Raw genomic sequence first — 26,275 nt, 5'->3', positions numbered from 1 at the left:
ACTGCACTGGGTGTGTCAACCATTTAAGGAGAATCGAGGACTTGTATCCTGTATATATCAGACTCAGCAGTCGAGTATGATCTGTTTACCAACAATTTCCAGATATCTGACCGTGTACCACCACAGCTTGTTCGAGACGATGACATGAGTTGTTTTATTAGCAAGTAACGAGAATCAGAGGTGTCGGACATGTTTGTTAGTATGGGAGCATTTGTATGGCACCCGTAGAACTTCCGGTATGTGTCCTTGCTACAGGAAAAAGCCTGACGTTAGTAAGTGGTTCGTCAGATAAAAACTCCGCCATTTATTCGTTGTCATGTCACGGTGATTCCACCATGCAGTGTATCGTTCTCTCTGTCTCTGTCTCTTAGCACACAAATACATAACATGTGTCCCAACATATATATTATCTTCCCCGCGCGTGATTCCCGCGTTAATGCCTCACACGTGACAGTGATAAGCGTAGTAAGACCTATCCCACAATCCCTCAAATCTCAATCTGCCTCCTCCTATCCAGCTACCTCTCCAAACCAACCCCCTCCTATCCAGCTCCCCCTCCAAACCAACCCCCTGCGATTTCGGATTATTTTCATCCTAGTGATTAAGATATTTCTCTTGTCATTAAAGTAAATCTGAGAAAACAAGCCAAAATACACATACCTCCTTTATAGTAACAGCTGGAATTTAGATAATCCCGGGGTAACAAACAAGGATTAACACACTTATACAATCCAAGGAAATTTCTCTTTTTCGTGCCATTCTCGAGATACACACGTGTTAACCGGTAACTGTAGTACACACATACGTATACCCGTATAGGGTATATCTATTGGTCTTAACTCCCTAGGGTCCACAGACGGACGATGGTAGCGAAATTAGTCTATCAGTGAATGTGTGTAGAAGATGGCCATATTGATAAGACCCCCTCTGGACTCCATGTATACAGTTCAATAATATATATTGTTACTATGATGTCGCATTAAGGCCCCTATATAAATAACTCAAAACCAATACAACAAGAACTACATAAGCCAGTCTGACCGTAGAGATGGACATGACACACATATGACGTCACTATGGCAATAACTCATGGACTAATTTATCAACAAGAATTTCTTCGACTGGAAATATCTGTTTAAGATAAATTTAATAAGATTGGTTAATCACCAGTAACACTTGAGGAATCACGACCGATAATGGCGTCTCCTCTTAGATCTGTAATGGAGAAACGGGGTGGATAAACAATAGACGTAATTATTCATAACACCACGTGACAGTTACGTAACTAGATCGATTTAAAATCTTCACTGTAGTTCACCATGTACATTTAGTAGCTTGATATGCATAGCGCTTAAACAGAAAAAACCCATTAACTTTTGGTCAGTGTACCGACTCCATTAAGGTCGAATCACCCAGAAAAGTGAGCTGTGTAGATACCGTGGACTGTAGATAGACAATAAGATACTACACCGGTAGTGGTTTGTTGTATTATGTAAATCGTAAAATCGTAAATCTTAATTTTTTTTTCAAAGGAAAATATGTCGATAATGCCAGTATTTGAGTATGATACGAGTCCAATCCTGACTTCAAGAAAACTCCCTTCCGTATGATACAGGTGTCTATTTAATTTCACTCAGATCATATAAAACAATTCAATACTGTACCATTTCCGAAATACATTTAATTGTGAACATTGTATCGATTTATAACAAGATTCCATCCTTAATCGCCCCGAAACGACTTTGTCTTCAATCGGAACAAATCTTTATTATCCCTTATCAGTCAGTAACATGATTACGTTGAAGGTCTGTAATGAAACCAAAATACATCAAGAAAGTTTCTGTTCTTCGTCTACAGAAGACTTCCACACAAATTCAATTCGATCCGATTCCGATGAGAGTTTGTAAGAAAGCAGCACACTGTAATGCGTCAACGTGATGCTGCTGATGAAGAAAAATATTACGGGATAGAATATCGATCGTTGGTATATAGATAAAATGATGCCGAGCGATAGGGAAGCGTGTGTTCTCCACGGCCAATGGTCGTGTATCACACATGTACACCCACATTGTAAAAACCAGAAATCAATTGGTTCCTAGGTATTACATTCTATAGTCTTATTACGGGTAATTCAATTAATTCAGGATAACACTGGGGAATTAAATAGTGATAATGTTCTAATTGCATATACAAGCAACAAATGATTAACATTTGTGGGGACCCAATTACCAATTAACATTTATGGGGCCCAAATTAACATTTGCGGGTCCATATTAACATTTGTGGGGCACCAATTAACATTTTTGGGTCCATATTAACATTTGTGGGGCACCAATTAACATTTGTGGGTCCAAATTAACATTTGTGGGTCCATATTAATATTTGTGGGGCACCAATTAACATTTGTGGGGCACCGATTAACATTTGTGGGTCCATATTAACATTTGTGGGGCACCAATTAACATTTGTGGGGTCCATATTAACAGTTGTGGGTCCATATTAACAGTTGTGGGGCACCAATTAACATTTGTTGTGTGCCAAATAACATTTGTGGGGCCCCAATATAACTTTAACAATAACAAACTTAATGCATTCTCAGCATGGGTAAGGGGCATTTTATGATGTTTCGTCCCAGAAAGATTAAAAATGTTTCGTCCCACTAAAGTTTAAACATGTTTCGTCACATTAAAGTTGAAACAAGTTTCGTCCCACTAAAGTTTAAACATGTTTCGTCCCACTGAAGTTTTAACATATTAGCGTAATTTGTATTCCACATGACACTACAACACAAATAATGCTTTAAATCTTAGTGCCTCAATCATGACGTCAGAACGAAATCACAGCAGTGACAACTTTCAGTACGAAACCTATTGAAGCTTTGCCCTGACAAAGTAAACCTATCACCAAGTCTTATTAACAATCAGCATGTACAGTATAAAATGTAGCGGATCCATTATCGTCTGTCACCTGCCGATATCAAGGTTGATATACCTTACACTGTTTATGTATCTGGGTCCATATTGATTGACCACTCTTTATTGATATAAATCTTTATTTCTCTGGGTACAGTTTTGTATACTACTTTTGTTTTACTTCTACTACTGCTATTTTTGTACACCGTCATTTAGCTGGTCAGGTCGGCGACGTCATAGTGGTAATTGAATTAATAGACAATCTGTCGTGTTTTGGGGGAATCCATTCGTTCGCAGTTGATAGTAATGTATTTACGCAAGCCATTGTCACAGGTGTTAACGCCATATAAATCTGTATGGATGATAGACACTTGTAAACCTATTGGAACTCCCAAGATAGTGACGTAATGAGACACCCGGATGTATGTGTGATTCGAGTCCAATGAGTATTGTGTCTTGTATCGATCTTACCTTGTACATTTCACGTCCATGTGCCCAGGAGAATTATTCCTGAACGAAAACATCCGGATAACGGATTAAGTATCCGATTAAGCGTTCGGATTAGAGAGGTTATAATACAATACACTCCAAATTTATTAGATTGCTTTTCGAAAAGTTTGCTAATTTCTTTAAAACTTAATGTACAAATCTAAATACATGTAGTCAAGGATAGTTTCCTTTAATGGTACATTTTCGTACTAAATTAAACATAAGCAAAGCCATGCTTTTTGCAAATTCGCTAGTTTCGGATTTGTAAAAAACAACTAGCGAAACCTTTGAATAATGCTTATTATATGAATAAGCTATCACATTTTACTATGAATTCGATCGATACTTCGACAGTGTAAGATACGAAACTTAAGTCGGCTTCCTATTTGTGGTCGGGTATGTTAATATACATATATATACAGAAATGGAGTCGGCTGTGTGCGTGCATTGCGTGTCTGCACATTACTGAAATACATGTATAGAACAGCTGAATTTTTGTACTGCGACAGAGGTCTGCGTTCGATAGGAGATCAAAGAAAAACGCAGTTCGTACAGCGCTACAGAGAACAGGAGCTTGTCAGTTTGTCACGTGAGGGGAAGCTAAGAAACAAACCTATTCCTGAACAATGAAGTTTCTAACAGTCGCAATCAGACGGAGATGAAATACTTCAGTATACACTCAACCAAAAGAGTATCTGTAACGGAAAATTAAAGGGGGCGACTGATGAGGGAAAAAAAGAGTGAACGAAATCGAAACATTGAATACACAGTCAGCGTCAACCAAAACGAGCTCTGTGTAGCAGCAAATTAAAACGAAGCAGTGGCAAAACGTTTCCATAAAAGCGAGGCATATATACAGTCAACGAAAACTGTAACAAAGCCAGCAAAAACGAAACAATAAAAAAAGGGACAACCATACTTACACTCTCTACAAACTAATTAAGACAGGGACAGTCATACTTAGACTCTCTACAAACTAATTAAGACAGGGGTAACCATACTTAGACTCTCTACAAACTAATTAAGACAGGGACAGCCATACTTACACTCTCTACAATCTAATTAAGACAAGGGTAACCATACTTAGACTCTCTACAAACTAATTAAGACAAGGGCAACCATACTTACACTCTCTACAAACTAATTAAGACAAGGGCAACCATACTTACACTCTCTACAAACTAATTAAGACAGGGGTAACCATACTTAGACTCTCTACAATCTAATTAAGACAGGGACAGCCATACTTAGACTCTCTACAAACTAATTAAGACAGGGACAGTCATACTTAGGCTCTCTACAAACTAATTAAGACAGGGACAGTCATTCTTAGACTCTCTACAAACTAATTAAGACAAGGGTAACCATACTTACACTCTCTACAAACTAATTTAGACAGGGACAGCCATACTTACACTCTCTACAAACTAATTAAGACAGGGACAGTCATACTTAGGCTCTCTACAAACTAATTAAGACAGGGGTAACCATACTTACACTCTCTACAAACTAATTAAGACAAGGGCAACCATACTTAGACTCTCTACAAACTAATTAAGACAGGGGTAACCATACTTAGACTCTCTACAAACTAATTAAGACAAGGGCAACCATACTTAGACTCTCTACAATCTAATCACGACAGGGACAGCCATACTTAGACTCTCTACAAACTAATTAAGACAAGGGCAACAATACTTAGACTCTCTACAAACTAATTAAGAAAGGGGCAACCATACTTAGACTCTCTACAAACTAATTAAGAAAGGGACAGTCATACTTAGGCTCTCTACAATCTAATTAAGACAGGGACAGCCATACTTAGACTCTCTACAATCTAATTAAGACAAGGGCAACAATACTTAGACTCTCTACAAACTAATTAAGACAAGGGTAACCATACTTAGACTCTCTACAAACTAATTAAGACAAGGGCAACCATACTTAGACTCTCTACAAACTAATTAAGACAAGGGCAACCATACTTAGACTCTCTACAAACTAATTAAGACAGGGGTAACCATACTTAGACTCTCTACAAACTAATTAAGACAAGGGCAACCATACTTAGACTCTCTACAAACTAATTAAGACAAGGGCAACAATACTTAGACTCTCTACAAACTAATTAAGAAAGGGGCAACCATACTTAGACTCTCTACAAACTAATTAAGAAAGGGACAGTCATACTTAGGCTCTCTACAATCTAATTAAGACAGGGACAGTCATACTTAGACTCTCTACAAACTAATTAAGACAGGGACAGTCATACTTAGGCTCTCTACAAACTAATTAAGACAAGGGCAACAATACTTAGACTCTCTACAAACTAATTACGACAGGGACAGCCATACTTAGACTCTCTACAAACTAATTAAGACAAGGGCAACACTACTTAGACTCTCTACAAACTAATTAAGACAAGGGCAACAATACTTAGACTCTCTACAAACTAATTAAGACAAGGGCAACACTACTTAGACTCTCTACAAACTAATTAAGACAAGGGCAACACTACTTAGACTCTCTACAATCTAATTAAGACAAGGGACAACCATACTTAGACTCTCTACAAACTAATTAAGACAAGGGCAACAATACTTAGACTCTCTACAAACTAATTAAGACAAGGGGCAACCATACTTAGACTCTCTATACAATCTAATTAAGACAAGGGCAACCATACTTAGACTCTCTACAAACTAATTACGACAGGGACAGCCATACTTACACTCTCTACAATCTAATTAAGACAGGGTTTACCATACTGAAGCTCTCTACAAACTATCTATACTAGTCTATTTGTGCGCATTGTCATTTTCCGGACAATCACCTCCTGTACAGGAGCCACTCAAATGATGTATGGTTTGGGGTTTTTTTGTTTTTGTTTTTGTTTTTGTTTAACGTCCTTTTAACAGCCAGGGTCATTTAAGGACGTGCCAGGTTTTGGAGGTGGAGGAAAGCCGGAGTACCCGGAGAAAAACCACCGGCCTACGGTCAGTACATGGGTTTCAAACTCGCAACCAGAGGTGGAGGGCTTGTGATAAAGTGTCGGGACACCTTAACCACTCGGCCACCGCGATGTATGGACCACACTATTACTGTATATTACCATATATAAGTAAACCTAAGAAATAACGAAAAATACACAATAAAGTGAAACAATAAACAATACCTCTACGTGTAAGTTAAAGTCATGACACTAGTGTGAACACACCATGGTGAGGTCTACCATTCGTTATCAGTGTAAACACACCATGGTGAGGTCTACCATTCGTTATCAGTGTAAACACACCATGGTGAGGTCTACCATTCGTTATCAGTGTAAACACACCATGGTGAGGTCTACCATTTGTTATCAGTCTAGCTCCATATATGCCTTTTGAAGAAAACTCAAATTTACGTTAAATTGAGCACGTGTCAGCTAAAATGAGAATCTGTCAGCTAAGAAAATTTATGTGTAAATGACACGAACTGTTTCGTCATCATTGCTGTATATGTGGAACTGTCTAGAAAGACGGATGTGTCACTGTCCACTTAAATGACAGGTCATTACAGCTGTTGTTTTCACCACCAAACAGACCCTTAATGAATGGAAACTGTAACACGGGAAACTCTTAAATACTCCCCTACCAAAATCACAACTGGAACAATGTGGCGCTCGCCAGAACCTTCATCAAACACACAGACGATGGCAAGTACCACAGAACATAAAAAATACTTTATAAAGGAGGACATCGTTCTGAAGGATAGCGTGATTTTTGCTTCTATATGCGGGTTACCTGCTGTCTACTGTGTGCTAAAATATATTGCCGAAGTACGACGTAAGCATGTAAAGGCGAACCAAGTACGTCCGAACATTGATCGGCACGAACCAAGTGCGCCCGTACATTGATCAGCACGGATACGTCGGTAGAATCAGTCGAGATGGTTACGAACTGCAGGTGTGCAGCCAAGACGATTGAATCTCTTTGCACGCGAAACCTGCATTGTAATGTGTAGATCTTGTGTCGAGCGCTACTTTATATTGATTTCTTCAGATTGTTAATATTCCTTGTCACCACTGTCGCCGATTTGCATACCGTTATGTGTGTTGGCCGAGTGGTTGGTAACTTACACTCAAGTGATGAAAATATGCGAAACTCAAAATATTTAAAGTTAGATATTTACATATTGCCCTTCTTCAAGTTAGTAAACTCTGATTGCAAATAAATTAGCGTATACGCAGTGAAAAAAGGCTCGGCGGATTAATAAGCGCCGGAATCGGTAACATAATTATGACGTCGTCTATTTGTGACGTTACCGAAACGTTCATCTAGACGGCGCCATTTTGAAAGGACTGATCAACACAATTTTAGCGTTTTCTCCTGTTACCCGATGATCACACAAAGCTAACGTCAAACTAAACTGAATATTGCGGAAATTGTTGCATATTTAACTTCTCCATGAGATAACCTAACAACAAAAAGCTGAAACGTACAGCTCCTATAGAACATTCGACCACGTCACTACTAAATCTGTGTCATTACACGCTGTGCTTTACAACCACAGTTAACTTGAGACGGAAATTGTGGATTGTGAATATATCAATTAATTAAAAACGTAAAGGGTATAAAACAAAAATGTTGAGTTGTTTCTTTTTATTTCATTAACACTCCTAGTGTATTTACGTAGATTCACTTGAACTATATTATCTTAGCAACCACGGCTGCCGTACCAACGTCGTAAAATACCCTGCATATTAATTTCTTCGTACTGTATTAAAACGATTTGTTTAATGTAAATATAAGGATTGTACCTCATTTTGACTGCGTATACGGTAGTATACCCTGCAGTTGGCAACGAACATATCCTATGGAGCGCTAACGCGCTAACCATAGGAAATGTCTGTTGCCAACTGCGGTCATTCTTCCGTATACGCAGTCAAAATGAAAAACAATCCTTTAATATACCGACAAAATTACTATAGTCCACGTACCAGCCTTAAACTAACACTAAAAAGTGTAAGACATAAATCGATACTGGGAAAATTGTCCCCATTGTCGTATATCATCATAAAAACGTCTTTTCTTTTGTCGTGACTGTAGCTCAGCAGTGACGAGTTGATGTAACTTGCCTCTTTTGGAAATACGTACGCGCCGCCTTGATCACAAATATAAGTTATCCATCAAGACTAGTGTGTATTGACAGTCGGGACTGTGGTTTTTGATTGGCATTGTCCATATTCTTAGTTTCACCAAGTGGCATTGCTCGTATAATAAAGATCAGAATCGCTTGTTTCCGTTATGTGGGCAAGGATACAATCGAGAAATGCCCGGATGCTAAACTCAAAAAAGATCATGAATAACGTCAGACAAAATGGCGGAGTTGTTTATCAAACTACGATTAATGAACGAATAGTCACGAAGATATCTATGAATGATGGGTCTGGAATCGATGGATATTTGACGCTACGAAACGTTTCTACTTTGTAAGGAAGTGACGTCAGCAGATTTGTTGTAATGATTTAATAGTGTGTATGGGTATGCGGTGTAATTCCCTGAATGTTTATTGTAATGAACATCGTGTAGTTAGGAGCAGGAGCACGTGCACCTTACACACTTACATTCCATAAGTGTGTTATATGTATATATATATATATATGTACATCACGTTATGCCTTCGGGTGGTACCATGTTAATGGGAAATGCGCCACATTCATCACTGTTAATAGCTACCAAGTCAAGATACATGTCTCCTGTGTGAAAATACATTAAATACAGATAAAATACGACTACATTGAATAAGAAAGCGATCAGTCCAACACTGACTTTCCCGAGATCAGTCCAACACTGACTCTCCCGAGATCAGTCCAACACTGACTTTCCCGAGATCAGTCCAACACTGACTTTTCCGAGATTAGTCCAACACTGACTTTCCCGAGATCAGTCCAACACTGACTCTCCCGAGATCAGTCCAACACTGACTTTCCCGAGATCAGTCCAACACTGACTTTCCCGCGAGTGTGGTATACATTTCGTCACATCGATGACGCAATCGTTTCAGATTTAAAGTCACCGTTGAACCGCATACCTAATCAAAGCTGACATTGCAATTTTTGAAAATATCGTTAAATATGAAGCTCGTCTTTAATTGATAGAATGTAAAACAATACAAAACGATACCAAAAGAAAACGCATCTTTCTGTGTCTTAAGGGAAAACAATATGCGTCCCGCAATTTACAAATTATTACAATAACGACCTGTTGGACACACCGAGTTGTCTGGGACACATTCACTATATAGTGGGCGCACTTGGTTGGTGGAACCTAACGGTAACACAGCATGGTAGAGTAACCGTGTATGTCGCGGGCGAACTCGGTGGTAGTAATCTAGTACGCCCCACGCCGGCGCCACCAGAGACATGGGTACGTTGTATTCTGTGGTTCCTCAACGGTATAATTAGCATAGCACTGCACTACACAGTGTTGAATATTTTATCAGTATTCCAGAAAACACTGGCTATGCGTTGTAAGACAAAGCCATGAAATCGATGTTAAGTCATCATTAGGGACAGCCCCTGTAGTATACAACAGATACATCATGCATGGACGCCCATCCCAAGGTACCAGTATTAAACTGAACGTTCTAATTGAATCAGACAAGTCCCGTGTTTTCCCAGACGAACGAGTGATGACTAGGTAGTATACTCCACTCATGTAACCTGCGCAAGAGCTACTTTAACCCTAAATGTGCGACTGATTGGGCTATACTGTTGATGGTGTAACACGGGGCCTGATTGGGCTATACTATTGATGGTCTAACACGGGGACTAATTTGGCTATACTGTTGATGGTCTTACACGGGGCCGGATTGGGCTATACTGTTGATGGTGTAACACGGGGCCTGATTGGGCTATACTTTTGATGGTCTAACACGGGGCCTGATTGGGCTATACTGTTGATGGTGTTACACGGGGCCTGATTGGGCTATACTATTGATGGTCTAACATGGGGCCTGATTGGGCTATACTGTTGATGGTCTAACACGGGGACTGATTGGGCTATACTGTTGATGGTCTAACACGGGGCCTGATTGGGTTATACTGTTGATGGTCTAACACGGAGCCTGATTGGGCTATACGAGTTGATGGTCTAACACGGGGCCTGATTGGGCTATACTGTTGATGGTCTAACACGGGGCCTGATTCGGTTATTGTGTTGGTATTCGGTCTAGCATTTATGTTGTAATGAAAACATGATAATAATGTTGGGGGTTTAGAATTGGGACTGCATTGTTAATTTATCAAATTGTCCATTCAGGGTATTGCCTATAAAGTTGTTGGGTTTTATTGTTTTTTGGGCTTTTTTTTTTGGTTTTTTTTTCATTTTGAGGTGTGTGTGGGGGGGGGTTGCAGATATATATATGTATAATTTACTTTAAATATTAATTTTTATGATCACTTATATGTATTTGTTTATGTATGCTGTGAAAGGTTGTGCTGATAATAAATTATTGGCATTAGCCATTATCAATTGTGTATAAAATGAGTGTAACCTTTGCGATGTGGTAAACAGTTTTACTCGGGAGCCTTAGGGACTCTGGCTGCGGATACTGGCATTTTATGGTCAATCCCTGATAACGTTAGCAAGTCACGTGATGGGTAGGTCAGGCTCCATTCCTTTTACAATTGTATATTGAACTAGCGCCAATGAAAATGCGTATCATATACATGTACGTTTTAAATCGATATCAGTAACTCTAACCCTACCTAATGGACTCGCTGCTCTCTTCCAGAATCGGACGAATACGGTGACGTTTTTTTTTTCTTGCGGAAACTGACGAAGTACATTGACTATTTCTTACGGAAACTGACGAAGTACAATGAATATTTCTTACGGAAACAGACGAAGCATAAGAATGTGTAACAACGATACATCATTACAAGCACATCATATACGAAACAATTCACTTAGAAACTAACTGAAGCATTATCTCATGAACAAACGGGAAACGAAGCATTGAATACCTGGAAAACACGAGCTTGGTCCTTACGTCATTAATTATGCAACAGAACGGAGATTTCACATGGGACTAGGGGCGATATACTATCCGATTCACCGTCGTGTTTATACCAGAGGTCTGCATTTAAATGACAGATATTTTATACAACAGTGGACATGACAGACAAAGTCAATTCATGTCAAGTATCATTTCTTAAACGTTTCAACAATATTCACTGAACCTTTGTACATTTTTTTGCGTGATGTTACTTGTGCAGGTGTCGATCTCCAGAATCCACAATGCACGTGTCACACGATGAGGAAGTGACGTCACACCTACCGTGACTAGTCACATGTCATTCTAATAAGGTTTTAACCTTGGAGCCAAACCTTTCAGGGAAATAAAATATCAATTATAGGGTTTTCCAGTGTAAATGGTATTGTTACATGACGCGGTTAACTAGCCCGCTGTAGTATATGGAGGCGGTGAGCACTATATCTAATTCGGGGTTTATCTACAAGTATGTTTATGCTGTATTTATTTAAGTTATTCTATATTTTGTGAGCATTGTATTGCATTACACACGGAAATTGACACCGTGCATACAATTGTACAACAGCATACCACAGTACTAACAAACCGGCGCATTCATTAAAATACCGAACCTGACTGTTCCTGTCATGTTTAAGTAACCGTTTACTTTTTTTTTACTTTATATTTTTTCTCATCAATGAGACAATATGGGTGGGAGTGATGTCGCCAGGGTCAGTATTTATTCAGACAGCCTGGTAGTGGTCATAATTACAGTACAGGAACTGTGATATTGGATATGTGACCAACCAATATTACTACCCTACATTGTATCTACCTATATTAATCAGCGAACGTCGTCCCGTTTTAGAGCCGAAAATGTGTCATTATTGCAATAGGACAATATCTCTATTGGCTTACTGACCAGTGGCCGTTATGTGAAAAGCTTACTGACCAGTGGCCGTTATGTGAAAAGCTTACTGACCAGTGGCCGTTATGTGAAAAGCTCAAGTAGCTCAATGTATATTACAAACAGTTTCTTTGGTAACTTCGATCATAAATATCAAGAGAACATTTTTTCTTTCTTTCCAAAACGATGTTTTTTGTATTTTACTCATTGCTTATTTGTAGACGATTGTCTTTTTAGGTTTTTTCCACGGTGACCTCATATGCTCTGACGCATTCAGCGGTATTTTGATAATGTTTTGAATTATGCTGGATGCATTCTCCGCCATCTTGTAAAATGAATTATGTTATAATACGTATGTATATTATAATCATATATGCTGATGCGTATGGAATAAATAAATAAAAAATAGAAGTATGTATTAAGTACACAGAGGTATCGGTCAGTGACTATCACATGTCCGATAATCCGGACAGTGGTCATCAGTATAACTACACCGATATTGGCCGCTGACTTTTGTCATAAAGACAACAATAGCGGTATCAGGGGAAACATTACGGTTAAACAATCGTTTGTTATATAGATACAACTGTTACATTAATAATGAAGTGCCATTTATCATTTTGTAGATCATTTCCATACGAAACACTTACACACACATACGTGTCACAGTGCTGGTCGACTTTTCTCGGCGTCTGTTAATAAAATGACTAGGTCGGAAGATTCGTGGACACACCTGAATCGTGGACACATACGCCGTTATTAGACAGAAGGAAGGTCTCAGCTTGGACGAGAGGTCATTATTCCGTCCCAAACAACTATCCCCAAAACAGGAACGGTGTTGTACCCACTGCAATCATTGTGATTTTTTTTTAATTTTATTAGAAGATGAAATTTGGGATGTCTCCCTTCGTGACGTACAAAAGTCATTCTCACTAGTGGAATAAACATTCCATTGTCACACGAGGTCACAAAGGTCATGAGACCACAAAGCCTAATGTCGTGGGAATAGCATACTATAGTTTGTGATTAATACACAATTAACTAGATACTGCTGTTCAACAGTACCAGTTGAGATAATCACTAAACATACATCCAAATTCCCCGTATTTGTTACAGCCCACTTTCTTTCAAATTGTTAGACAATAAAACCAGGGTATTGATACACCTCACAAATTTTACAGTTGTTAGTGTTTGTTTACGACAGGTTGTTTTTCAACACAGGTCCGGTGAAATATGTACAATTCAACATAACCTCGTGATACACGAGACCTTTATATAAAGCGATTTGAGGGTTCAGCCATATTAGTGCTGATTTCCATATTAGGCGTTTAACATCCGTTTTATACGGGAAATCTCGACTGCTTCAAGTTAACCAGACTTGACCACATCGCGAGTATTTTAACCATGTCGAGAATTAAGTGGTGGCTTTTATCTGTTAATAATTTACAGCAAAGCATTGCCATAGGATACAATACGATTCTCATGCTTCCATCGATCACTGAGCTGTGGGTTACTGTAAAACTTTCTGGTGATACAGATCAGGCAAAGCGTTTCAGTGAGTAAAACACCATACAGCCGGAAAACTATTTAGCTTAAATGGAACTGCTTTAAAATTATTAATAATTTCTGTTTAGAATTAATAAGTTGATTTCGGCTTTAAATGGCAGTATTACTAAACGTGTTTAACTTCAGTAAGGATTACTTTTTATCGTATAATACAAATATAATTCTGTCATACAATGTACGTAAACGGGGGACCAAATTCTGCGTCATTCATTTTCTGTCCTAAGCATGCTTCATTTATTAACTTATTTCATTTATTTATTTTATTTTGTCTTATTTATCTATTTACTTTTGTTATATTTAATTTATTGATTATTTGTTTTTTTGTATTTGGATTTATTTTGTTTGAAGAATTATTTTGTTTTATTTCTCTATTTATTTATTTCGTTTTATTTATTTATTTATTTATTTACCTTTTTGTTGATATATTTATTCATCAATCAATCTATCATTTATTTATTTGTTTATTTATTTATTTATTTACTTAGTTATTTACTTATCTATTATATAACTTATTTGTTATTTTAACCCCCGACAAAATATAAAACATATAAAACCCAGTCATCTTTGATCCGAGAATCTTTTTAATCAAGGTCCGTACTAGTTCTCAAGCCATGTGAAATCATTGGACGTAACTTCCATTGTCAGAAGACATTTCTGTATCGATAAGAGAAAATGTTTCAAATTATTAGGGATAAAAACATAATTTCAACATATTCCACGAAAAACTGAAATATCTGTTGATATGCATTTCTCAAAACATTTACATTAGAATTATACCCGGTATAAATCAATAGCGTTGGCTGAAATATTAATGCTGGAATACGAATGTGCAGATACTGAAATGCGATGTCCTAAGTACAATTAAGTAAAATGATATCGGCATGTTGTTATATTAAGTTAAATAGAAAACAGCGAATAACTCCTAGAGAACCACACCGGCTATACCGGAACCATTTGGGATTTTAAAATTGCATTAAATGATCATCAGACATCCATGCCAGTTTTCACTGGAATTTCCCAATGTGCTGTTCGTGAAATATCCATTTGCTGTTGGAAATGTTAAACTTCATTTGGTATCAAAAACCTATTCATCGTATGCCGCTTGTTGGACAGTTTAATTGGTACCGGATCAGGAACCATGTGTCGCGCCACCTAGCGGTGGAATTGGACGTAAGTGCTGCTTAAATGACGGCTCATTGGCGGCACAAGAGAAGCAATGCAGACATACTCGTACGGATATCATTTCAAAATAAAATTATTTCACCTCGATTGGCCATTGAGTATTTCAGAAAGCATTGCTAATGAAAATCACAATGATCGCTTTCCAAGGAAACAAATGCTAGACTCGAAAATATGAATATTCATGAGGCCTATGTGCAATATTTGGAAGAGAAATCATAAAGCATGACAGTTATGTCATCTAGACAACTTTTGAGAGCAGCGCACGGCTTTAATTATACTTGGCATGTTTCTCCCAAATGTTCTTCGTGCAGAAATTTATTGTCTGTATGCTATCACAGGCCGAGTTAGCTTTGGCTCCCGATAAGGCTGTCGCTATTTTAGAAGAAAGTTAGGAAAGAAGAAGCCAATAGCAGGGTATTAAAATACATCAATACACCGTAAGTTAACTCTACCATCGACGTAACAGCCATGCAACACGTCATGACGTAAAGGAAAAACAACACGTCATGACGTAATGGGAAAACAACACGTCATCACGTCAAGGGAAAACAACACGTCATCACGTCAAGGGAAAACAACACGGCATGACGTAATGGGGAAACAACACGTCATCACGTCAAGGGAAAACAACACGTCATTACGTCAAGGGAACACGTCATGACGTAATGGACAGGCAACACGTCATGACGTAATGGGAAAACAACACGTCATCACGTCAAGGGAAAACAACACGTCATCACGTCAAGGGAAAACAACACGGCATGACGTAATGGGGAAACAATACGTCATCACGTCAAGGGAAAACAACACGTCATTACGTCAAGGGAACACGTCATGACGTAATGGACAGGCAACACGTCATGACGTAACGGGAAAACAACACGTCATGACGAAATGGACAGGCAACACGTCATGACGTAAAGGGAAAACACGTCATGACGTAATGGACAGACAACACGTCATGACGTAATGGACAGGCAACACGTCATCACGTCAAGGGAAAACAACACGTCATGACGTAATGGACAGACAACACGTCATGACGTAAATGGAAAATAACACGTCATGACGTAATGGACAGACAACACGTCATCACGTCAAGGGAAAACAACACGTCATCACGTCAAGGGAAAACAACACGTCATCACGTAATGGACAGGCAACACGTCATGACGTAAAGGGAAAACAACACGTCATGACGTAATGAACAGACAACACGTCATGACGTAATGGACAGACAACACGTCATGACGTAATGGAAAGGCAACACGTCATCACGTCAAGGGAAAACAACACGTCATGACGTAATGGACAGACAACACGTCATGACGTAAAGGGAAAACAACACGTCATGACGTAATGGACAGGCAACACGTCGTCATGACGTAAAGGGAAAACAACACGTCATCACGTAATGGACAGAAAACACGTCATCACGTAATGGACAGGTAACACATCATGACGTAATGGACAGGCAACACATGGCGTAATGGGCAGGCAACACATCATGGCGTAATGGGCAGGCAACACATCATGACGTAATGGGCAGGCAACACATCATGACGTAATGGACAGACAACACATTATGACGTAATAGGCAGGCAACACATCATGACGTAATAGGCAGGCAACACATCATTACTTTTTAATCTATTGTACAAAATATGCATTGTAAAAACTATACAATATCAAAAAACCACGTGCAAGAGCTGTCCGTCAAAATGATAGACGTTTTTGTTTGTTTGGTGTTTTTTTTTTTTCATCCTAGCATTAAATGATAAGTAATCAGTAAAAGTACTAATAAACTGATGTCTGGGTCAGCGAAAAGTTATGGCGGGTAGATTTGAGGAAACGTCAGTGACTTGCTGTATCAATATCGATCTAGATTTACTAGGCGGAAGATGGCCGTGAGAAAACAAATAAGCTACAGGTTGAACTTCATGTTGACATTGTGACCCGCACTATGGTATGTGTTACGATGTCACAAGTAGGCCATTGACCTCTCTACGAAATGATTGCAGCCATTCTCATACCGGATATATTTCACATCTGCTTCCAAGAGTCCAAACGGCTACCTGTGAATCTATATATAACGCTTATTAGTTATGTTTTTCCATATATTTTTTTTTCTGTATCCTTCTGAGAGTCTTTCATTGGTGTTTTGATGTATCTCTCGATCCTACATCTCTCCACCTTCAATATGAACCTGCTGATAGTCTCTCAGTGGAGTTTTAAAGTCTATCTCGATCCTCTTTCCTGTGCTATATAAGCATTATAAGTTTCCCTCGGGGGAGTTTCAGAGTCTCGCGATCCTATAAATCTCCCCTTCCTGGTCTATACAGGCGGTCTAAGAGTCTCTCAGTGGAGTCTCTCACGATCCTATAAATCTCCCCTTCCTGGTCTATACAGGTCGTCTAAGAGTCTCTCACGATCCTATACATCTCCTCATCCTGGTCTATACAGGTCGTCTAAGAGTCTCTCAGTGGAGTCTCTCACGATCCTATACATCTCCTCATCCTGGTCTATACAGGTCGTCTAAGAGTCTCTCAGTGGAGTCTCTCACGATACTATACATCTCCCCTTCCTGGTCTATACAGGCCGTCTAAGAGTTTCTCACGGTCCTATAAATCTCCCCTTCCTGGTCTATACAGGCCGTCTGAGAGTCCCTCGGTGGAGTCTCTCACGATCCTATACATCTCCCCTTCCTGGTCTATACAGACCGTCTAAGAGTCTCTCAGTCGAGTCTCTCACGATCCTATACATCTCCCCTTCCTGGTCTATACAGGTCGTCTAAGAGTCTCTCAGTGGAATCTCTCACGGTCCTATAATCTCCCCTTCCTGGTCTATACAGGCCGTCTAAGAGTCTCTCAGCGGTATTTTAATGCCTCTCTCTCTCTCTCTCTCTCTCTCTTCTCTAGCCGATACGTCCCGTTGTAGCCAGCGGACACAGAATTAAAAACGAGATGGAGGCTCAACACGCGATATCAGCAGACTCGAGGCGTTGTGGATACATATGTGATACTGACGGCAGTTTCTATGCATGTATATCCAACTATCGATTCACGTGCAAATATATACATTATATAAAGGGGGGGGGGGGGGGGGGGGGGGCATTAAATTTCGGAAAATTGGTATAAAATACAATCAGCAAAATCTTAGATTAATCATTAACACTCAGTGAGTTCCGAATGTGTTCCGAAAAGAATCCAGGAGAGAGAAGTCGTCAGATGTAGTTAAAGAGAGGGGGATGACATCTAGCGACTCCGAGTAAGGTAGAAATGAAACTCTGAACAGAAAATCTCCATTATCGATTTCTCCTCAAGCTTGATGTGTAATTCTGGGTCACGGCAGATAAAAGTAATCAAATCTTGATAGAAATTTTCAACAAGAATGCAAAAACAAGTTTCCAGTTGAAAAATAAACTTTTCCATAAAGTCTAAATTACATTGTTATTGATTTATTGCCGCGCGAGACCGTGTACTGTCAAGGAAATGTACGACATCACTGTTGTGAGTGATGGTCCAACAGGACCAACATCTAATCAATAGGCTGCGAGACATTCCGAGATCCCTAGTATCTATCATATCATTTGACCACGAGACATCCCGATTAGTCCAGTATTTATCAGATCAATAGACCACAAGACATTCCGAGAAATCCAGTATCCATCAGATCATTTGACCACGAGAAATCCCGAGAAGTCCGGTATCTATCTGATCAATAGCCTATGAGACATTCCGAAAACCTTAAGACATATATGGACACGCGGCCGTATGTGTTTGTTCGGTATCTATAAATAAATGTGAAGCTAACTCATGAATTTCCACAACGCCAGATTGTGTTAAATTTCGCATGAGTAAATCTCGTGTATAAAACAGATGTACGGACGTGGAACCTTAATGAAAAGAAAATAATGCAATGCCTGGTAATACTTTAAATACAACAAGTTCCCAACACAGCATCACAATGGGCGAGGTTAGGTTGTACAGCGCCGTCAGATAAAGACAAAATATGAGCACAGCACATGCAACATTCATCAGTATGCAAAGGGAAAAAACTGACGAAGAGAAATATGTCCTAGAATGCATTGCGTATAAGGCTTGCTTCATTGATTCAGCCAATGTTTTCTACAATGCACAATGGTTATGGCAGGAAGACGCCAGCGGATAGTGCTCGGTGACGAGGAGAGACGACCGGCCCGAGACACATTTGACGCCCTTTAACATGCATAGAGCGAACAGAAAGTTGGCACACATGTATATGAGAGGGGTTTAAATGAGCGTAAGATACAGCTTCAAATCCGGGGACGTGTTTTTAGGGCGCAGGGTAAAGGTTCAAAACGGGGGCGTGTTTTTAAGGCGCAAATTTTAAGTTCAATTTATTTACATTAGCAATGGTAGATATGCCGTAGACGGAATATATAGGAAACCATTGTTACATCAGACAGACTCTCTTCTACTGTAGCTATATAAATCACCTTTAACAAATATTTACCAGGAATTACATAGGATATTGTTTCCACGTTAATTAATCATATCCAACAAATGGTTATCTTTTATTATAAGCAGTATGCTTTCTAAAACCAAATAGGTTAGTTGCCATTGTCTTTCTAAACAATTCGTTAGAACTATAATCCGTCGATTCGGTTGAAGTACCGGAATATATTAGTCATCGTACATGAGATATTCGCGTTTGAGTACTATATTGGTGTTTGTCACGCACTTCCTATTCCATGGTGGTTTTCGGCCGCGCATAAAATCAGAAAGTAGATGTCATTACAGAAATTGATTACGTGTCTTGTGTGCTTATCCCCCTCCCTATTGGACGTACTGTACATCATACATTATCCTCCTCCCTATTGGACGTACTGTACATCATACATTATCCCCCTCCCTATTGGACGTACTGTACATCATACATTATCCCTCCTCTCTATTGGACGTACTGTACATCATACATTATCCCTATTGGACGTACTGTACATCATACATTATCCCTCCTCCCTATTGGACGTACTGTACATCATACATTATCCTCCTCCCTATTGGACGTACTGTACATCATACATTATCCCCCCTCCCTATTGGACGTACTGTACATCATACAGTATCCCCCCTCCCTATTGGACGTACTGTACATCATACATTATCCCTCCTCCCTATTGGACGTACTGTACATCATATATTATCTCCCCTCCCTATTGGACGTACTATACATCATACATTATCCTCCCTCCCTATTGGACGTACTGTACATCATACATTATCCTCCTCCCTATTGGACGTACTGTACATCATACATTATCCCCCTCCCTATTGGACGTACTGTACATCATACATTATCCCAGCTCCCTATTGGACGTACAGTACATCATACATTATCCTCCTCCCTATTGGACGTACTGTACATCATACATTATCCTCCTGCCTATTGGACGTACTGTCCATCATACATTATCCTCCTCCCTATTGGACGTACTGTACATCATACATTATCCCACCTCCCTATTGGACGTACTCTACATCATACATTATCCTCCTCCCTATTGGACGTACTCTACATCATACATTATCCTCCTCCCTATTGGACGTACTGTCCATCATACATTATCCTCCTCCCTATTGGACGTACTGTACATCATACATTATCCCACCTCCCTATTGGACGTACTCTACATCATACATTATCCTCCTCCCTATTGGACGTACAGTACATCATACATTATCCTCCTCCCTATTGGACGTACTGTACATCATACATTATCCTCCTCCCTATTGGACGTACTGTCCATCATACATTATCCTCCTCCCTATTGGACGTACTGTACATCATACATTATCCCACCTCCCTATTGGACGTACTCTACATCATACATTATCCTCCTCCCTATTGGACGTACTGTACATCATACATTATCCTCCTCCCTATTGGACGTACTGTCCATCATACATTATCCTCCTCCCTATTGGACGTACTGTACATCATACATTATCCCACCTCCCTATTGGACGTGCTCTACATCATACATTATCCCTCCTCCCTATTGGACGTACTGTACAACATACATTATCCCTCCTCCCTATTGGACGTACTTTACATCTTACATTATCCCTCCTCCCTATTGGACGTACTGTACATCATACATTATCCTCCTTCCTATTGGACGTACTGTACATCATACATTATCCCCCCTCCCTATTGGACGTACTGTACATCATACATTATCCTCCTCCCTATTGGACGTACTGTCCATCATACATTATCCCTCCTCTCTATTGGCTGTACTGTACATCATACATTATCCCTCCTCCCTATTGGATGTACTGTACATCATACATTATCCCTCCTCCCTATTGGCTGTACTGTACATCATACATTATCCCTCCTCCCTATTGGACGTACTGTACAACATACATTATCCCTCCTCCCTATTGGACGTACTGTACATCATATATTATCTCCCCTCCCTATTGGACGTACTGTACATCATACATTATCCCCCCTCCCTATTGGACGTACTCTACATCATACATTATCCTCCTCCCTATTGGACGTACTGTACATCATACATTATCCCCCTCCCTATTGGACGTACTGTACATCATACATTATCCCCCTCCCTATTGGACGTACTGTACATCATACATTATCCTCCTCCCTATTGGACGTACTGTACATCATACATTATCCCCCCTCCATATTGGACGTACTGTACATCATACATTATCCTCCTCCCTATTGGACGTACTGTACATCATACATTATCCCCCTCCCTATTGGACGTACTGTACATCATACATTATCCTTCTCGCTATTGGATGTACTCTACATCATACATAAGTTATAGGGAACCCCCAGATCAGCACGGCCAGTTAAAACCTAATATTATACCGCGCGATTCATTTGTAGTTGCACTACATAAAGCCGATTTTAATAGCCATTTAAAATTGGATTACAATAAACAATCAAATGTTTTAATTTTAGTTTTCGAGAGATTTTAGAGTTGCAGAGTAAACTATAGTGACATTATCACGAGCTAATCTTACTTATGAACGGTAAGACAGAAAGGACCACTTCACATGGACACAATAGGAGGTGTTTTTCTATAACATAGTTGATAGCCTCTTATATCATAAGGGAACGTCGAGTAGAGAGAACCACGTTTAACGACTTTGGTTTGCCTCGGTCCGAGACAAAACCTTCCTTGGCTTGGACGAACACCAAACATCAAGGCCAGAAGCGCTATCGATCTCATGAGATAGCAATGGAATCTGTAAGATCACATCAAAGTAAAAAGTCTTGATAAAATATGGAAAAAAATGTCATTGCAGATTGAGTTGCTTCCGATGTCGGAGATTTTTAGAACGTCCAGACTTGTTGATTCTGTTTCTAGCTAGCTTGGAATGGAAATAGTAAACAGGAAACAGAACGTCTCACGCCGTCAAGATAATTCTATCATGTATTATAATAAAAAAGCCAAAGACAAACATTTGAAGCAAACCAAATCTACAAATCAACATGCAGACTTTGAATAAACACACTCACAGAAACAGAGACAGGGACAAGGAAAGGGACAGGGACAGGGACAGAGATAGAGACAGAGACAGGGGCAGGGACATGGATATGGACAGAGACAGGGACAGGGACAGGGACAGAGACAGAGACAGTGACAGAGACAGTGAGACAGAGACAGAGACAGGGACAGAGACAGGGACAGAGACAGAGACAGAGACAGTGACAGAGACAGAGAGACAGAGACAGGGCTAGGCACAGGGACAGAGACAGAGACAGGGACAGAGACAGGGACAGAGACAGAGACAGGGACAGAGACAGGGACAGGGACAGAGACAGAGACAGGGACAGAGACAGGGACAGGGACAGGGACAGAGACAGGGACAGAGATAGAGACAGAGACAGGGACAGAGACAGAGACAGGGACAGAGATAGAGACAGAGACAGTGACAGAGACAGAGAGACAGAGACAGGGACAGTGACAGGGACAGGGACAGGGACAGGGACAGGGACAGGGGCAGGGACATGGATATGGACAGAGACAGGGACAGAGACAGGGACAGGGACAGGGACAGAGACAGTGACAGAGACAGTGAGACAGAGACAGAGACAGGGACAGAGACAGGGACAGAGACAGAGACAGAGACAGTGACAGAGACAGAGAGACAGAGACAGGGCTAGGGACAGGGACAGAGACAGAGACAGAGAGACAGAGAGAGACAGAGAGAGACAGAGACAGAGAGACAGAGAGACAGAGACAGTGACAGTGACAGAGACAGGGACAGGGACAGACACAGGGACATAGACAGAGACAGAGACAGAGAAAGAGACAGGGGCAGGGACAGAGACAGGGACAGGGACAATGACAGGGACAGAGGCAGGGACAGTGACAGGGACAGGGACAGGGACAGGGACAGAGACAGGGACAGAGACAGAGACAGAGACAGGGACAGAGACAGGGACAGAGACAGAGACAGAGACAGGGACAGAGATAGGGACAGAGACAGGGACAGGGACAGGGACAGAAACAGAGACAGAGACAGGGATAGATACAGAGACAGAGACAGGGACAGGGACAGGGACAGAGACAGAGACAGAGACAGAGACAACGGCAGAGGCAGAGACAGAGACAGAGACAGGGACAGGGACAGGGACAGAGACAGAGACAGTGACAGAGACAGGGACAGGGACAGGGACAGGGACAGGGACAGAGACAGGGACAGAGACAGGGACAGGGACAGAGACAGAGACAGAGACAGGGACAGGGACAGGGACAGAGACAGGGACAGGGACAGAGACAGAGACAGAGACAGAGACAGAGACAGAGACAGGGACAGGGACAGGGACAGGGACAGGGACAGAGACAGAGACAGAGACAGAGACAGGGACAGGGACAGAGACAGAGACAGAGACAGAGACAGAGACAGAGACAGGGACAGAGTCAGAGACAGGGACAGGGACAGATACAGAGACAGAGACAGGGACAGAGACAGGGACAGAGACAGAGACAGAGACAGGGACAGAGACAGAGACAGAGACAGGGACAGGGACAGGGACAGGGACAGGGACAGGGACAGAGACAGGGACAGAGACAGAGAGAGAGACAGGGACAGAGACAGGGACAGAGATAGAGACAGAGATAAGGACATTTTATTAGCACGTACTTCTTAGAAAATTAAGCCACAGTTTAATTGATTGCCACATAACATTATAATCAAACGTTGCATCACACTGTAATCTGTTTATATAATTATCTTGATAAAATATCAAAAATGAAAACAACAATGCTTCGTTAACACATATTAATCCATAATGATATGGTCCTTTACTCCGATAGAGGTCAGCTATTCGGAAATTTGATGTCATACCAATCCGATTTATTGATATTTTTACCGTATGTACTAAAATCCTCTATAACAACCATATTACATATGTATACAGTGTACATTAGCGTGTACGTAGACAGAATCCAGTGACAAAGAAGGGTCCCTCAATATTGTCCTGTGTCAAATTTTAATTAAAACCACATTATAACGGGCTAAATAATAATTCAGGAAGACGAAAATGAAATATTGATGAAGTGCTATAACTCCTGTGAACGTGTCTTACCAAGTGACAGCGATCGCATTGTGTGCAATTATTCACTGAATACGCCGACTGTGTGGGAAAGTTCTGCTAACCACATATTCATTAAAATTTAATTCCCTGGCCTCATAGACTATGCCATGGTCGACTAGATTTCCACGAGCCTACACAGTATTACAAAACTTCAAAAACATATTCTACTAAAGCCAAATCCGATTTTTCATATCTGAAAACATTTACGGTGTTAAGAATTCACAATACGATACTGCTTTAAATTGGTAGTAACAGAATGAAGAGATGTTCAAATAAAGATACAGGGGAAACTGACAACGCTTTCGCTTTAATTGGGTTTTTATGACAAAGCCAATCGACTGGTCACGGTCGAGTGAACGCAATCATCAGCCAATGAGTTAAGTACACAGGAATAGTGAGAACGCTTTGGCATTTTTGTGTTTACGCTTGTTAAGTTATTGGATACATTAGTAATATATCTAAATGCTATTCCAACCTTTATTATTGTCCTACATACAATTGATTTTCGTTCGTTTTTGTTTTTTATTAATCTAAAAATAGTTTGGCTATATCTAGTATCTAAGTAACCCTTTCGTTTATATAATGGTTATTTTTATTTTATTACAATGGAGCATGTTAGAATTAACAGACAAAGTTTTATTTTTCAAATCGCCACGAATAGTACTGGAATGGTAAGAAGAGCGGTTACCTGACTGACGTATTAATTAATGTGTTAACATAAAAAGTGTCACAAATCGATCTCAAACCTAGCAGGAAACCATGTGACAACGGTATGCTTTATTTTTGGACCAGACACACACATATAACATATAGTAGTAGTGTGCACTAGACACACACACGTGTAACATACAGTAGTTTTGTGGACCAGACGCATACGTGTAACATACAGTAGTTTTGTGAACCAGACACACGTGTAACATACAGTAGTTTTGTGGACCAGACACACACGTGTAACATTCCGTAGTTTTGTGGACCAGACACACACGTGTAACATACAGTAGTTTTGTGGACCAGACACACACGTGTAACATACAGTAGTTTTGTGGACCTGACACACGCATGTAACATTCCGTAGTTTTGTGGACCAGACACACACGTGTAACATACAGTAGTTTTGTGGACCAGACACACACGTGTAACATTCCGTAGTTTTGTGGACCAGACACACACGTGTAACATTCCGTAGTTTTGTGGACCAGACACACACGTGTAACATACAATAGTTTTGTGGACCAGACACACACGTGTAACATACAGTAGTTTTGTGGACCAGACACACACGTGTAACATACAATAGTTTTGTGGACCAGACACACACGTGTAACATACAGTAGTTTTGTGGACCAGACACACACGTGTAACATTCCGTAGTTTTGTGGACCTGACACACGTGTAACATACAATAGTTTTGTGGACCAAACACACACGTGTAACATTCACTAGTTTTGTGGACCAGACACACACGTGTAACATACAGTAGTTTTGTGGACCAGACACACACGTGTAACATACAGTAGTTTTGTGGACCAGAGACACACACGTGTAACATACAGTAGTTTTGTGGACCAGACAC

The 26,275-nt window shown here is 40.2% G+C and overlaps 2 protein-coding genes across 8 annotated transcripts in view; one reads left to right on the top strand and one right to left on the bottom strand.

Annotated features, from left to right (window-relative positions):
* Positions 1–26,275, bottom strand: part of LOC117323245 (sodium channel protein para-like) — a 156,841-nt gene that overhangs the window by 74,851 nt on the left and 55,715 nt on the right. The window lies entirely within an intron of this gene.
* Positions 22,901–24,821, top strand: LOC117324625 (uncharacterized protein DDB_G0284459-like; the record flags this gene model as incomplete). The annotated part of the gene is made up of 3 exons (XM_033880548.1): positions 22,901–23,176; positions 23,332–23,470; positions 24,802–24,821. Coding segments are annotated over 3 exons (435 nt in total), but the record flags the coding sequence as incomplete, so codon positions are not given.

Source organism: Pecten maximus, chromosome 3 (genome assembly GCF_902652985.1).
Source record: "Pecten maximus chromosome 3, xPecMax1.1, whole genome shotgun sequence".
Lineage (NCBI taxonomy): Eukaryota > Metazoa > Mollusca > Bivalvia > Pectinida > Pectinidae > Pecten > Pecten maximus.
Note: the sequence above shows the minus strand (reverse complement) of the source record. Positions and strands in the feature narration are given on the sequence as shown.